The 16,378-nt window shown below is 33.6% G+C and overlaps 1 protein-coding gene across 4 annotated transcripts in view; it reads right to left on the bottom strand.

Annotated features, from left to right (window-relative positions):
- The window catches only part of LOC133186375 (nuclear pore complex protein Nup205-like), a 38,875-nt gene extending 28,095 nt beyond the window's left edge, over nucleotides 1–10,780 (bottom strand). For all 4 annotated transcript variants that reach the window (XM_061321629.1, XM_061321632.1, XM_061321630.1 and 1 more), the window contains exons 1-7: nucleotides 10,723–10,780; nucleotides 7,374–7,516; nucleotides 5,549–5,720; nucleotides 5,027–5,248; nucleotides 4,402–4,487; nucleotides 4,028–4,253; nucleotides 1,782–1,946 (exon numbers count right to left, since the gene is read on the bottom strand). In XM_061321629.1, the coding sequence (XP_061177613.1) occupies nucleotides 1,782–1,946; nucleotides 4,028–4,253; nucleotides 4,402–4,487; nucleotides 5,027–5,248; nucleotides 5,549–5,720; nucleotides 7,374–7,516; nucleotides 10,723–10,753 (1,045 nt within the window). In that variant the 5' untranslated portion in view covers nucleotides 10,754–10,780. The remainder of the gene's footprint in view (nucleotides 1–1,781; nucleotides 1,947–4,027; nucleotides 4,254–4,401; nucleotides 4,488–5,026; nucleotides 5,249–5,548; nucleotides 5,721–7,373; nucleotides 7,517–10,722) is intronic.
- Between the last annotated feature and the right edge of the window lie 5,598 nt (nucleotides 10,781–16,378).

The raw sequence follows: 16,378 nt of genomic DNA, 5'->3' as shown, positions 1-16,378 counted from the left end.
TTGAAAATAAGTTTAAAGTTTATTTTCCTAAAACTGCACACCTTAAAGCAGTTGCATTATCATGATTATCTTGCAATTTAGAATTTAGAATTTATTCACAATCCAGCATGACATAACGTTGGCAAGGTAGATCATTAACTCAAAGCTTGGTACCTTTTTCAGAATTTCATACCAACATACACGTATATCAATCTAATGCTTGCATTCTTTTTAACAGTGCCTAATAAACACATATTGTAGTAGGTACATAGATAAATTATTGCCCTTTGTCTAATTTTCAAAGTTAACCTATGATTCTGATTTGATACCTGTGTAACACACGCATCTTGATAAGGCCTAAAAAAAATTATGTTTGTTTACTGTAACCCCACCAACCCATTCAAATTACCCACAAATGGATTTTTTTTCCTGCCAAATCTGTGTTTGTTCAATCCAGTGTACGAAACTAACTTTTATAAGCTACAGACAATTGGTCTACAATAATTTGAAATTCTATAGACCTGACAAATTTCCTATAGACCAAAAAAATTATATATCTGTATTTTTATTTAATTGTATATTTTCCCATTGCTTATTCCTTTTTCCCTACACTGTATTAATTTATGAATTGGCATAAGATACATGGAGGTTTATAATCATGATTATTAAGAAATGATTTGGGGGGGGGGGGTGTTACACTTTGAACAGTAAATTTATTATGTTGAATTTTACAGATGCAGGGAACATTAAAATTTCTAAGAAGATTTCAATTTTTGTTAATGAAAACTTTTGTGAATAGGCAAAAAAATGTGTTTACTGTAACATGTTGAAGAAGAAAAAAATTCTAAGCTCTTAGGATTTTTTTTTTTCATTTGCCATATTGGTTTAAAAAAATTAATTAAGCATATTGCTGAAAATGAAGATGATTTTTATCATTTTTATGTACTAGTTAATCAATAGTCATGCATAAATATCACTGAATTTCACTATCTTTCTATCCCCTTTTGCAAAGGTGCATACCTATAGATTATAGGGTGAACATTGATTTTTTTCCATGTTAAAATTTAAAATGTATTTTAATTATAATTTTTTTATGTGATATAAATCAAACCAATACCCATTCTTTGGTTTACTGAGTCAAGAAATAATTTTATGGGATATTTAGACGTATCTTCAATAAACAGAGGAATTGAGGAAATTCGGACTACAAAAAAATAACCACCGTTTTAGGAATAAATAAAACATGAAGTACTGCAAAATGGATTAGATGAAGGAGATTTACGAACAATAGAGCATTGAAGCTTAAGTTTTTCCTTGGCTGAAAAGTTGTATTGAGTAAAATGGCCAATTTTACTCTATAGACAAATCGGTCTTGAGATATTCACCTTGCTATAGACCGGACGCATTTTCTATAGATTTTGTCTATTGGTCTACCGTTAATTTCACACACTGTCAATCAGCTGATTCAATTTACACAAAAAATGTTAATTGTAGCTTAATTTGGGATACAACATATGTCAACCTAATCATCATTTCCCTTAAATATAAAGAGTAATCATTATTGTTATATCAAGCATTTCCCCCCCCCAACTTTAAGTTCGTTTTCTGCGCTAGACAGCCACGTTGGGTGTCTGCTGTTAATATCACACCTGGATAATCAGTCCGAGGATGTTTGACCCTATTATTCATTAGCTAAAAAAAAAAAAAAAATCCCGACCTACTGACCCTAGATTTTTTGAGAATGTTGTAGGAAAGAAACACATTTTTTTAGGTGTAATGATTGATCAGATTTGATATTTTACCTGTGGGGGTTTGGTACTGGTTGAGTTGCCTCAGAGTCACCCCCCAGGCTAACAACACGACACTCTTTAATCCAGGGTTGGCCCAGGCTCGCGTTGACATGAGATCCTGGTGTATGTCCGGTATGTAGGTCGAGTCTGTCATCATTGGTAATCGCTGTAGGATCTCTATAAATGTCAAACATAATCAAGTTTAACTTTTTGTTCATCCTTAAAATAATAATTCTTATTATTTCAATGCACAGAAATTACTGCAGAAAGATATACTGCAGAAAAAAAAAGAAAATATGTGCAAGACTCCAAAGTCCTATGGTCACTCCAAATTCTGATGGTCTGTGCCAAACCTGATGGTTTGACATGCCAAAGTCTGATGGCGTTGGAAAACAAATAATGTTTTTGATGTCATGGTACTACTGTGCCAAATTGGGATGCTGCGCTATGCCAAGGTCAGATGGTTTAGGAAAAAAATACAAATAAATATTAAATGCAAGGACTAACCCTAATCTCTTGGACGGGTGTGAGAGTGAGACTAACCCTAATACGTCGAAAAGTATGTAACAACTATAACCTAGATATCTTGAGTGCGAGACTAACCCTAATCAGTCCTATAGTGTGCAAGGACTATTCCTTTTCAGTGGAGTGGTGTGCGAGGACTAGCCCTTATACCTCTGGTGGGTGCAAGCAATAGCAAAATCAGTAAAATTGTATGCAAGGACAATTACTGATTAGCTGCCTTTTAAATGCAGGACAACATCGTCAAGGACATCAGAATATTGTGACATCATCAATGTTGATTGTTTTTCCGCACCATCGGACTTCAGCGTGTCAGACCATCACACTTTAGCGCGGCGTGTCTCTAACGAAACAAGACATCGGACTTTGGCATCTGTACCGACATCAAACCATCGGGGTTTGGTGCAGACCATCAGACTTTTGCGAGACCTCTGGACTTTGGAGTCTAATATATACACAACAATTTTATCACAATTCATTAAATCAATGCATTTCATAACATCTTTTAACTCTTTCCCCCTCAGAGCTTTGAAAATAAGGTGTTACTGTATACTCCTGTAGCAAGCCACTGCTGCAGCCTTATCTCCACAGCAGTCTAGCATCAGTGATAACCCCATTTACTCAGGCATTTTCAGAAATAAAGAAAAAAATCACAGTGCTTTATATTTATTCTTATTACTCTCAAATTATTGGGTATAAATATATAAAACCAAGTATTTTTATTTTCAGCACAATCTCATCTTTACAATGATGATAATTTAAAGCCAATCCTTTATTTTTAAACTAAGAAAAAGTTTGGTAAATGTCAAGAGTCAGTGTATATACACGCATTTTTCATGATAAAATATTTAGAATTTAATCATTTTATGGTCAATAAAAAGGTTTCAATGTCTATTTTGGTATGTGAAAAGATCCACATTTTGCATAGATGCACACTGCGAAGTTTACACAAACGGATAATCTTTTTAATTTCTTTTTTTGGCCAAGTTAGCCTTCTTTTCTGCTTCAGTGATTTTGTACCAGACACGGTCTTCCTTTCTCTTCTGTGCATTTATTCGCCGTGCACTTTTATTTTTGTGATGCACATAGTCTATAATAATGTTTGGATAAAACATATCACCCAAGAAATCTTTTGTTGCAGTTGTTTTTACACAAAAATCGGCTCTGGAATACTGGCCATGTGACTTTCAACTCGCACGCCATGAAATGTCGAAGATTTTCTGGCCAATTATAATGTTCCAAATTAATTTTTTCTGCACAAATGAATTCTTAATGAATATATGTATTCGATTCAGCATCCTAAAACCCATAAAGTTTATCTAAATCGTCACGTGAATAGAAATAATCTCAACGTACATTGTTCGTAATCCGCCATTTTGAATTAACAACTTTCGTTTTTCCTACCATACAAGGTAAAAACCATCTTTATTTATAGGTACACGTGAATTGATGACAGTGCACACACTTTATTTTTGTAGGCCAATAATAACGCTTCAATTTGATACCTGCCCCAAAGTTGCCGACGTCATAGTCTCGTTTTCACACAGTCTTAAAATAACAAGACGTCGAAAGGCGCTTGTGCAGAAATTCTGTATAGGCGTCGAGAGACTCTAGTGCGGTAATCATGGATGGGCGTCGAGAGGCGCTTGTGAGGGGGAAAGAGTTAAGAGAAGTACATTAAAAAAGCACACATGACTGTGGTTTTTGGAATGATAAGTAAACTATCAATGACTAACCTCTTCCGTCTTCATGTTCCAATAAACTGACATCAAAACAGTACAGCAGAGCCATTAACAGACACAGACTCACAGGGTCCAGGGTGCCATCAGCACTCAGTGAGTTGTCTGCCCTTAGGTGCTGAATCAGCCTCAAGGTGTCAGCTTTCTCCAGGGGCTGCTGTGTGGCCAGACAGAAGAGACAGTCTGCTAAAATAATCTGGATCTCTCTGTACAAGTCAGACACCTGGAAAACAAGACAAGGTTCAATATTGTCAATAGAAATAAATGTCAAGGATAGACAAACATTACAAACACTTCAAACATTAATTAGATTTCGACATGGATAAAGGTCATGTATTTCAGTTTCAGGTTATTCAGAGAAAATCACAAACCTGTTTCTTGTGTTTAGGCGGACCAATGGCCCTATCTCTTTGTAGTCTGTCCATTTCTTTTGTTAGGTCCATGTTGTTTAACTGATCTGCAAAATGATTTGTAATGTAGAATGATTTTGAAAATGTAGTTGTATTAAATGCACATTCACAAGAACTAAAAAAAAAACTTTTAATTTTCTTCTGATTTTAACCTGAATACAACTTCTAGACATACATGTATAACATGCATGTAGCCATATTTAAAATTCAAAGGATTCTTTCTACTTAAATTTCCTACATTCTCAAAGCATTTATGCCAAAAATAACTCAAATTGTCATTAAAATATTGTGAGTGCATTTGTTTACTGTCCTTGTGTATACATGTACAAAGCCATCAGTTTTTTTTTAACCAGCTGCTCCTACCCATTTATAGATTCAGTGTTTTACAATCCTACATACCTAATTGTCATAGAGAAGTACATGCACATATATCTAAATCTACTGACACTGTCTCTCCATGTTATTCTCAAGATGCAATAAAATTTATTCAGATAAAATGCAAAAAATAAATAATAAAGTATCATGATCAAAACTCTATCTGCTTTGGTCTGGATTACCAGTCAAAATTTCAAAGTAAAGTTGTTACCTAGTATAGTGTTAATAAGACGATCTTTCTGAATCAGTTGATCTGTGTATTGATTCACCATGCTGGAGAGGTCAGGGGTCAACTCCATGGTCCACATTCTTCCCTCCCTGGACTGAAGAAGGGTACGGAGGGAGTTAACCAGACTCTTCTGTCCATCATAGTACAACAGCACTGCTACCAGGCCCCTGGTCAACCCAGGGAACTCTGCCTGCTGTCTCTCACCTGTAAAAAGGTGAAAAGTCACCTGTGATAGCAGTGCACCTTACCTGTAAAGGTTGTATCATACCTCATGCATTTTCCGAGTATCTACCAATTATCCAATACTCATATATATCATGTTTACATAATAAACATTTCCTATATCTACCATACATTTCCTCTATCTACTATGAATCTCTGTCCCTTGCCCATTAACTTCCAATTATTCTTCAATTTAAAATCAAAACTAAGTAATATCCCCCTTTACAAACACTAAAGCATAGAATAACTCTTATGAACTGCTGTAGCTAATTGATAACTTACCTGCCATTAGCAGTTCTACTGCTGCTATTTCACTCATATCAAACAGGTCACTAAGTATCAGGGCCTCCTCAATGAACTGTTGTGAGAAGGTTTGTTTGGTTTGGTCCCCCATAACTGGTAGCCCCTCCTTTGTGGAATTACGGACCGCTGTCCTGTACATGGCATTCTTAGGCTGTAAAAGTATTTCTTGTAAGTATCAAGGTCAGATATCAAGGTCTTCTTTATTTTATAATCCTTGTATAGTAGTCAAGTGTATTGTGAATAAGCTACTAAAATGCAACAATCTTCAACTACTCTCCAGTACCATATATCATATAAAGCTTATCTACATTTTCATACTATGATTAAGTATACCCCCCATCCCCACACTCTAAAATTGATACAGATACACAAAAATACTTTTTTAATATCAATTTACCCATACATATCACAGAATACCGTATAATGGGTTATTTTTACTTCTGTAAATTTTGGTTCAAATATGGTGTTTTAAATTTTACGCGTTAAATTTTTACAAATTGAGCATCTGTAAAAAATTTAAATCATCGGAGGTAAAATTCCAGATCAATGATGTTAGCACTTTGAATGCGTTTACATTCAAATAAATGTTTCTGGACAACCTGATGTAAAAAAAAAAGAAAGGAAAAGAAAAGAAATTGTTCCTGTGATAACGATTCAACAAATTATAAATATGTTTGTTCATTTACCTTTATATAACGTATGCTTTTCATTCATTCCTGTATTTTTAATACACATTGCTAGGTATCATTATTGTTGTGCACCGTGTGCTCCTCTTGATTTTCAGCGATTTTTTTCTACCCATTGGGAAAGGGTCCGGTACCGATTCAATTGGGAAAAATAGCATCGGAGTAGAACAAACTTACAAAGGAGAATTTTCTGTCATTTAAACAAATGAAACATATTTTCCGTTTATTCCAACCTCATAACCTATTACTCCGTGTTTTAAAGAATAACAACAAGTATTTACTGTTTTTCATATCAATATCCCTTGTTTTCGCATTTTCATGCTTTCAATTTGTCAAAATGTATGAAACTACGTTGCCTACATCACAGATCGGTCTGAGGTCCCGCCATATTTCGACTAATCTCTACTTTTAATTTATGCAGAAGTGAAACAATTAGTCAACTTGTACAATGTTTCATTTAAAAAGAAATATGATGTCATCGTAGTCTGTTGTTTGGCAGTTGATTTGGGAATTTTTAATCTCAAAATTGGGAAAAATTAACATTTTTTGGCATTGGGAATGGTACAGTTTATCGGTACCAGTTATATAAGAAAAAAAAAACGCTGATTTTACTGGAAACAAAGAAAGACAACTCAAACCATCCTGATTTATTCGAAGCACAAAAACAGAAGAAAGGGTCAAAGACTTAAAAAACGGGTATAATTGGAAGATCTGTAATAATTAATTATCAGAAAATTTGTGTCTCGTAAAAATACTAATAATACAGTAACCAGGTAATTGACCAAAAATACCAACAGTACTGAGCTGAATGGCAATTAGCATTACTCCCATACATACGAGGTTTGAAAATTAATGTGAGGCGTTTTTTACTTTTGTGAAATTTTACACATTTAAATTTTACGGATTTATAAAATTCGTAAAAATTAGCAGCACGTAAAAAACACCCATTATACGGTATGTAGATGTTTAAATACATTTGAATAATTATTATGACTTAGGAAAAAAAAAAAAAAAACTCTGCAAACAAACTAAACGCAAATGTATACAAATGATCTTAATTTATAAGGTGTTCACAGATTCTCTTTCAGACAAAAAGTCAGTCAAAATGTAAAACATACTGGGTTCTTTAACAATGCAATGAAATCTGGCTTATGTTTCTTGAGAGCAATTTCCAAATCGTGAATGGCATCAGGAATTTTTCTATGGATGGCTGCATGGACTGTTTGTTCCAGTTCTTTGAATGGCCCCCATAATCTGGCCTCTACAACATTTTTAAAATCAAGTATCAAAAAAACTGGGTCTACAATAAAAGAAATCAAATTTTCTATGGAGAACAAAGAGTTGCAATTTGTGCATTTAACAAGAAACAGACTATAATCATGCGTTGGTCTCCAATCGAGTCATACACACGCCAACTCCTACAAAAGCCAACTTGAAGTCTCGTCATATAAAATACTGAAAAGTCAACTTGTACACAAGGAAAAATGAACTGTCAACTCTTACGCAAAGTTTTTTTTTTCTCTTGTGTACATAAAATATTGTATCATACATATTATATCTGGCACACCGGCACTTGAATTTTATTTGACAATGAGTGAAACATGGGCCATAACAACTGGGGGTTGGGTGGGGGTGGGGAGGGATTTATCAATGTTTTTTTAACTACCAGTAAATGGCACCTTTGGGGAAAATATCAAAATTCCCCTTTTAGTCACAGCAAATTTCCGTAAACAAATGTGCAACATCTGAAATACATAATATGATTTTATTTATGATAGTTCTAAAAAAAAAAAATGATCCCCCCAGATTAGTTCTCAGAAGGCAGATTTTTGACACATTTATTTGAAAAGGTCCAGGGGGAACATGTCCCTTGACTCTCATTCATACTGTATTCAAACCTCTAGCTCTAATGTCAGCCGATTGTTCTCATTTTTCCCCATTTATCAGTCGGGTGAGACTGAAATCTGTCATATTTAAAAGTGATTGATAATTGTCATTTCTTCTAACTACATTATGTACATGTTTTTATTATTTTTGTAAATATGACTTGTTTTCATATTTCCATTCCCAAGTGAATTCTTCCAACCCATTTACTACAGTAATAAGATATAGTACACTATCCTGCCATGGACCCATGTGTAGGGAAACATCTTCACAAACAACTGAAACCAAAATAAATTAGTGCGCCCCGTAAAACTAACTAGATAATTAAGTGCGCTCAGATCTAACAATTTGATAAAAATGATGAATTTTAGTCATTTTTAAAAATCAATTTCATGACTAGAAATCATCATTTTTAAAAAAGATGATTTTCAGTCTCACCCCTGACTGTTTATATGAAAAGGGTAGTTAAATAAAATAGCTAGACAAATCCCTGGGTTTACTTAATGCTTGTCAAGGAATTTTTCTTGGGTGTGCCCCCACACTGAAAATGTTTGGTTGTCCCCCATCCCCACCCAACTAAATGGGACTGTGTAAAGAAATTAATAATGTTTCATAATCTTTTCACTCTGAATATCATTTGTTTTTCTTTTTTTTCTAAAATAGTATCATCACAACTGAATCAGATCCCAACATTGTAAAATAATTAATATTGTAAAAGTATTATTGCATAATAATTCAATAAAACTTGTCTAAAATGATACATCTCAGTGAATGTTTTAATTAGTGTTTGCTGCAAATTCAAGAAACCTCTGAGTTTGCATTGCTATTAACAATAAAAAAAATCATTTAATTTCCAAACCAGAAGGGTGTTCATTGTTAGACCAACAACAGTAGATATTTTAATTTGTTCTAATTTTTTCTGAATTTTACAAATCCAGTGAATTTTATTAATTTTTTTACATGGACAGAAAGAAAAGAAAAAACCTTGTGTAAGAGTTGACTTCACTTTCATACAAAGATTTTATGTAACAGAAGAAAATACCTTACAAGTGTTTACTATACGAGCTGACTTCTGGACAGTTTTGAATACAAATTGAATTCTTGCATACGAGTCCGTCTCTGTATGAGTCAGTTTGTGTACAATAAGACTGTAAATTCATGGATTTATACTTATAACTTACAGCTGTTATATACATGTGTTACAAAGTGAAACTAAAAGAGGTTAAAATTTTACATTCTGTAAATTTTTTTTCCTTCTTGCCTTTATGAAAAAATGGTGGTGTACAAAACATAATATTTAACTGTACTTTTTTAATATCATTTTTTATGGCCTTCCAGCATCCCCCCCCCCCCCCCCCCAATCATCATTAAATAAAATATTGAGAGTTCATTTTCTGCATGAGTTTCTGTTGAGTAAATTCTTTAAAAGAAAGAGATCCTCAAAAATGAAGCAGCATCTGTTGATGTATCAATCTTTATAACTGTACATCATAGATTCAGGGTTGGCAAAAAACTGAGAAATACTCATATTTCCCAGGATGGTGGGAAATACTGGTAATTACTGGTATTTCCCGGGAAATACTGGGAAATAAGATATAGGTACATATTTCATTCATATTGACATGTAGTACACCTTATTGGCTAAGATATCTACCTGGTATCACTGTTCCCGATTTAAAAAATTCTGGTTTCCAAGTAATTCATTTTATATACATGTAATCATAAGATTGTATATTCATATACCAATCATGAGTGCTTGAGTCAGATGTAGTCTATAAAGGTCCATGAAATGAACACAAAGATCCCAATTGGGTTTTTATGTAACTAAAGAAGGATCGAAGAAAATTCTTAAATGTAGAGTATGGTATGAATATCAAATCTGAGAAGAAGCCTTTAGTTTTACTCAAGGTAATTATCTCTCAAAACAGGAGCACAAAACTGAGCAATTTGTTAAAACAACATGATTGTTTGTAATAACTACAGTGTTTATAGAAGGATGAAAACAAGTTTTTTTGTTGTTCTTGGATTTATAATTAATAAACTTAATAATTTTACAAAACTGAAAAGAAACTTGAATTGAAAAACTTCAGTTTTTGTACAGCCAGGGAAATGTTTCAGAATGCTTTTGGGTATGGGACCTGGAGTAGGTGATACATTCTGAATATGTTATATAGCAATTTGAGACATATTCCATATTATTCATCTTCTGTTTTTATGTTTATTTTATTTTTAAATTTTGTATCAGATTGAATGAATTAGAGATATAAAAAAAAACTCTAATAACTTAGTATTTCCCAGTTTAGAGAAAATATGTAGAATTTCCCGGGACGGGAAATACCGGTATTTACCACTGGTATTTCCCGGCCAACCCTGCATAGATTAGCAAACAGGTCTTCATTCCTCAGAGTTTTGACACCCGGGAATTCCCATGGAGGAAATTCTAACTAAATGTAAAATTGTTTTATCACACTGGTGTTGTAAGTTATACATCATCATAGGAAGTAACGTTTAAGACTCAATTGTTAGTTGATTAATATTGTTCTGTGTATGCAGACAAATGTTTCAGAGAGAAAAGGAATTTACCCGAATTTACCGCCATGCCACCAGCCGCCATATTTAAATCTTCGATCGCCGATCCCGATCAAATCCGACAACAAACCTTTCTCTACATATCACACATGTTACAATTAATGTGAAACCTTGATCCCAATATAGCCCCACTCTTAGTCCATTTGGCAAGGGTTGTACTTTAAATCCGAACTCACAATAAATTAAAGTTTTCATATAAATTTTGTTTTGTTTGATTTTTTTTCCTTTCTTTTTCAGTGGTTCTTGAGAAGATATTGAAAAAGATCACACCCTAAGTTTTGCTATTATCTCTACTTTTAAAGGGGTGCAGAGCTTTATGCATTTAAATTAATTAGCCTAGGGGCCGAGAGGAAGAAATCGAAAATGTGAAAAGATATCAGTCAGTCGACAGATGGACGGAAAAATGACAAACATAATCTAATCAGAGAGCTAAATTAATTTTATAAAAACTAACATGGTGTTGAGAATATATAATTAGGTCTATTTGTATTTGCAACGGAATCCTAGATCGAGGTGTACATGTATATAAAATTTGAAATAGAACGCCCAGTTACTCGATATTTTCAAGCTAATAGAATAAAAAAGAAAGAAAAACTTGTTTCTGATCTGGCGATTTAACATGATCAGTTTAAGGTCAGACGACACGTTTTACTCAATAATATATAATTTTTCCCAAGAATTTGTCATTGAAGTATGGCTACTTTAACAACTTTTTACACAAAAAATTGAGGTACCAAGTACCAGGCATTTGTGCAAGATACCAGAGGGTGGTGTTTCCTCAGTATATAATCCTTTTGCTAGTCTTTTGAATTGCCAATATTACAGTTTTTGGTGAACTTATTATATTTAAGACATTTTGGAAAAAAAAAAAATTAGAAATCATCAGAGAATGACAATTATGAATTATTTTTTTTAATATTACAAAGAGATATAAAACATGCAGATGTTTGAGGAACGTGTCGTCAGACCTTAATCGTCAAAAACATGAATGTTTTGTTTGTTTGTTTATTTATCCCTTAAGTCATATGCATGGTTATCAGATTACATAATCAATAGGCAATTACAAAATAAAGGATATATAAAACAGAAGGAAATTCAATATACATATACATAAAATATTTTACATACACTTGGTATAACATAATATTGTTTGTATGTAATATTTGCAACAAAAATTGTTAAGTTTACAAAGTTAACGTGAATCTCTAAGTGCTTCCGTTTTCTGTATAGGAGTTTTAAATACCGATATATTTTTTAATCTCTGTCAACATCAATATAAGTAAATCAATCTTATCTATATCAGAGTTTTTCAGCGAGCATAACAGAAAATTCCTCATGTGGAACAAAAGTTTAAATAGATATAGATATCCATTTCAATGCATCCAAATGAACCTATATCTTTATTTCAATAACATGTAGGTAGATATATACGAAAACAGACCAGGAAGTCGGGTATTCCGCTTTCTGCTCTAAAGGATGGTGAGTCCTTTTTTTTGTGTGTGTGCGTGTTTCTTGGGCTTAAAGAGGCTGGGGGGTTGTGGCCATTTTTAGACTATATTGATCTCCTTTAGAAGAAGAGCTCCATATGAAGATATAGAAAATGATCAAATTTTAAAACTAAAATTTTTGAAATTTTTCTTTGCCAAATGATAGTTGACAGCTTAAGATATCATATCTAAAAAAATAAGTTAAATCTGGTGGTTAATTTGTGGTTAATTTGTTGACCCCCAGCCTCCTTAATTTAAGGTTCATGATTATTCAAAACAAAAAAAATATTAATCATGTTGTAAATTTTACATTTACCATAACTGTACTGTGTGGGAGAACAGCTAGGTTTTTTTCTCTTGAAACTGTGCCAAATCGTTTTTACATTAAACTCAATTATTACTGCATGTTTTTCAAACTAAAATTAACTTGAAATACCACGTCCAGTTACTCGATGTTTTCAAGCTGATGAAAAAAAAGGTTTTCTCTGTTCTGGCAAATTAAATATCTTAATCGTTAAGGTAGTTCGATCCCCAGGTTCCGAAAATCAGCAGTTACTGAAAATGCTCACAAAAATGTCTCTGAATTCACAAAGAAATTACATGTATAACCCTTATGATGAATTAGACTAATTAATCATATATCATATAGGGGAAATTAATTATCAAATCTCAAATATATTTTCAGGAAACGCGACTAAAAGCACCAGATATATGCATTTTCTAATTTAAAATTGATCAACAAATATATTTTAGAATATAAACATAGGTAATCAGAGATTACGAGCTCACCTCAACGAATGTTGTCTTTAAGTAAGGCAAAGTCCCACACTAAACTAATAATCTAGGAGTGTGCATCCCTAGAGGCAACATTTGTATGCAATTTTGGTCCAATGGGGCTTGCATAAAAATGGGACTTGGCAATATGGACTTACCTAAAAACTTTAAACTAGTCACTCATCCAGAAAATGTAAGTCATACCCAGCATCTGAAGCAAGTTTGAGAGTGTTCATCCCGTGATGCATCATCCAAAGGAGTTTGGTTCAGATAGCACTACCGTTTCTTGATAATGGACCTGCTCCAAAAACTTTAACCTGGTCAGTCATCTGGGAAATATAGGTCAGATCCAGAAGCAAGTCCAGTAGTGTGCATCCTTACATTTATTACCCATGTAAGTTTGGTCAATATGGGGCTTACAGTAATTGGAAATGAGACCTGCTCCAAAAATTTTAACCTGGTCACTCATCCGAAAAATGTGGGTCAGATCCAGCATCCTAAGCAAGTCCAGTAGTATGTATCATCCAAGGCATGCAAGTTTGGTCAATATAGGTCTTACAGTTACTTGGAAATGAGGCCTGCTCCAAAAACTTAAACCTGCTCCAAAACATTAACCTGGTCATTCTTCAGCTAAAATTGCAGCATCTGAAACCTTGACTGGTACAACGTAACATACTAGAAGCATCCTCCGTGCATCTCTGATTAATATAGAGCATAGAAGTACTTGAAAACAATTCTGCTCCAAAAATTTTAACATGGGACGCCGACGCCGAAGGTATTACATAAGTCCCCCCCCCCCCCAACTTCGTTGAGGTGAGCTAAAAAAAAAACTATAGGTATCCAGGCATTCATAGAAAAATGCATGTTTTTTTAATACTTACATGGTATTTTAGCGCTTCTAGATATAGTTCAATTGTTATATAATACAAGGTGTAAAAAGCTTTTGCTATCATTGCAAGACATACAATTTGATTTCTCTAAAAATGTATTTTTTCTTTAAATACTCTTAGGGGTACAAATGTCAACTTTTTACAAGACCGTTTCCAAAACTTCAAAGCACCTTAATTAAATCATATTGAGATACATGAAATAAAAATTGTTGCACGAAAAGATTACAATTTTAAGCTTCATTTAGAGACTTTTTTTAATTAAATAATAATTTTAAGAGTTATACTTCCTGGGTGAGAGCGGATATCCTAAAAGGCATGAATGTTTTAAATTTATATCGATATAGGCCGTGGGTATTAGTATAAAAAATCTTCTACGAGAATAATTGCGTTTTTTTTCTTCATATGAATGTTCATTACAGTTAAAAGAAATTGAGTCCGTTCTTTGTATGTACGGCACAATTAAGAAACTCCTATAGTTGATTTTTATTGGGAGCTTTTTTTAATGATATTGCATTTTGGAGAATATTTTAAGGGCCATCATATCTCATATGAAATTTTGTTTTATTGCTTTTATTGCTTTGTTTTATTGCTTACGATTACCTAAAGGATATGTAATTTATAATTAAAATAAACACATGACCATTCAAATAATTTGTGGCCCAAAATTTGACAGAAATGTATTTTTACAGAGGAAAAAGGAATAGGTTAATTTACTCCAGTAAGAGTTGTCTTTCTTTCCAGGGGTTCAATGAACTTTAAGCTTCTCTCGTTTAAGCTTGGATACTAGTATGGGGTTACACTTTTACCTTATTTCAATTAATGTAGTTTACGTACAGCAGTGTCACTCAGTTTCTTCTTTTGTTTATTAGATTCTCTTCAAGTAGTACATGTATACAACTTATCGATAGAGATACAACAAAATGGACCCCATGGACAACGGTGAAGATACCCCACAGTGTGATTTGTGCGAGGCCGCAAAGGCAGAACGACATTGTGTATTTTGTAACATAAAATTCTGCATGGCGTGCCTTGGAAAACATTTTGCAGATTCATCCAAAAACCATACTGCTGTACCACTAAAACAAAGATTACCTACCTACCCACGATGTCCACAACATGACAAAAGACAATGTAAACAATACTGTGAGGAATGTGAGGTTCCTGTTTGTTCTTATTGCCGTGGACATTATTGGCATAAATTATCAAAAATACAAAAAACTATTCAAAAGCAAATAAAAACATGAAGGGAGGAAAGGCGACGCCAGAAACCGGTACCAAATGTTCTGACACCAAAGAGACGTACAGTGTGCGTAAAAATTAAATGATTTTCTTAAATGTGGGGTGTATAAGATACTATAGTATGTAATTGAAAGAGGAACTAATACTAGGTACTTGTGGATATATGAAAATACATGTCTTTTTAAACGTGTAAAGAAATGAAATCAGATAAAAGGTGTAGATATTGAGTTTGTGTATGTGTTATTTTCAACATATATGGTACCAGCCATTTACATCCTTTAGGGAAAAATATAATGTTCAAAGGCAGCTAGAAATTAAGGCCTTGATGAACAAAAATCACTGTTATTTAATTAATTAAATAGAGAAATAAAATACTACTCCGTTCTTCTTGATCCCTTACATGTTTTATGAGCCCATATTGCATTCCAGAACCTACCCACCTAATCACAAAATAAAACAAAATGTGTTTGTGAAACACTGATGCCCCGTATGGCAGCTTATATGGCGAAGGTTAAAGTTTCTCAAATGCAAGTCAAACTCCAGGTCAAGAGATAAAAAATGTTGGTACCCCTAAAAAGGTCTTGTCTGGAGGAATAATATACCTGTGAAATTTGAAAGACCAAGCTCCAACTGTTCAAAAGTTATGGCGAAGGTTAAAGTTTTTTAAAAGTAAATAAAACGTCAAGGTCAAGGTCAGATGTGGCCCAAAGGGAAGGTCTTCTCAAAAGTGATACACATGTTCGTGAAATGTGAAAGCCCTAGAACCAAACGTTCACATGTTATGGCCAAAGTTCAAGCTTTTTAAAAGTAGGTCAAACTCCAAGGTCAAGGTCAATGCCAAAATTGTTGGTATCCAAAGGAGAGTCTTGTCCAAAGGAATGCACATGTGAATTTAAGTATGAAAGCCGTAGCACCAAATGTTTAAAAGTTATGGCCAAGACTAAATATTTTCAAAAGTAGGTCAAACTCCAAGGTCGAGGTCAAAGGGTCAAAGTGGTTGGTATCCAAAGGAAGGTCTTGTCAAAAGGATTACATATGTGAAGCATGAAAGCCCTAGCACCAACCATTCAAAAGTTATGGCCAAGGTTAAAGATTTTCAAGTAGGTCAAACTCCTAGGTCAATGTGAAAGGATCAAAATGGTTGGTATCCAAAGGAAGGACTTGTCACAAGGAATAGACATATTATATACGAAAGCCCTAGCACCAACCGTTCAAAAGTTATGGCAAAAGTTAGAGTCTCATAAAATTTTGACAAAGTGG

This window comes from Saccostrea echinata, unplaced genomic scaffold (genome assembly GCF_033153115.1).
Source record: "Saccostrea echinata isolate AGI-Se365-2 ecotype Australia unplaced genomic scaffold, CSIRO_AGI_Sech_v1 ptg000013l, whole genome shotgun sequence".
Lineage (NCBI taxonomy): Eukaryota > Metazoa > Mollusca > Bivalvia > Ostreida > Ostreidae > Saccostrea > Saccostrea echinata.
The sequence above is the reverse complement of the archived record's forward strand: the minus strand, read 5'-3'. Positions and strand labels throughout refer to the sequence as shown.